Below are 394 nucleotides of genomic sequence, written 5' to 3'. Positions count from 1 at the left end.
GTTGGCGACGTCGTCCACCTGGTGCTCGCCCTCCTTCAGACGGACACTGCGGGCGTCCCGGCGCAGCATCTCCAGCAGGCTGGTGGTCTTCGAGTTCTGCCCGCTCTTGCGGTAGATGCCCTCGGATGTCAGCCCTGGGGGAGAGCCGGTGGAGATGAGACCCCCTCCGTGGGGCACAGCCACCCCTCCCGGCCCCCCTGCCCGCCCGCTGGCTCCCCATCAAACGCCACTGCCGGAGAGCTGGTGCCCCGGCGCTTCCCACCCTGCAAGCGTTGCCGCGACCGCCGAGGAGCTGCGGACTGGAGCCAAAGCCCTGCCCCAGCCGGAGCCCTCCCACGAAGCTGCAGCGGATGCTCGGGGAGGGAGGGGAACGCATGTCATGAGTCTGTCGGGT

At 70.1% G+C, this 394-nt stretch overlaps 1 protein-coding gene across 1 annotated transcript in view; it reads right to left on the bottom strand.

The window, feature by feature from the left end:
* Nucleotides 1–394, bottom strand: part of ARAP1 (ArfGAP with RhoGAP domain, ankyrin repeat and PH domain 1) — a 107,965-nt gene that overhangs the window by 83,191 nt on the left and 24,380 nt on the right. The window contains 1 exon segment of the mRNA XM_019471418.1: nt 1–134. This exon segment is cut by the window's left edge and continues 4 nt beyond it. Coding sequence (XP_019326963.1) covers nt 1–134 — 134 coding nt within the window.

The sequence above is a fragment of the Aptenodytes forsteri genome, unplaced genomic scaffold, assembly GCF_000699145.1.
Source record: "Aptenodytes forsteri isolate BGI_AS27 unplaced genomic scaffold, ASM69914v1 Scaffold459, whole genome shotgun sequence".
Lineage (NCBI taxonomy): Eukaryota > Metazoa > Chordata > Aves > Sphenisciformes > Spheniscidae > Aptenodytes > Aptenodytes forsteri.
Note: the sequence above shows the minus strand (reverse complement) of the source record. Positions and strands in the feature narration are given on the sequence as shown.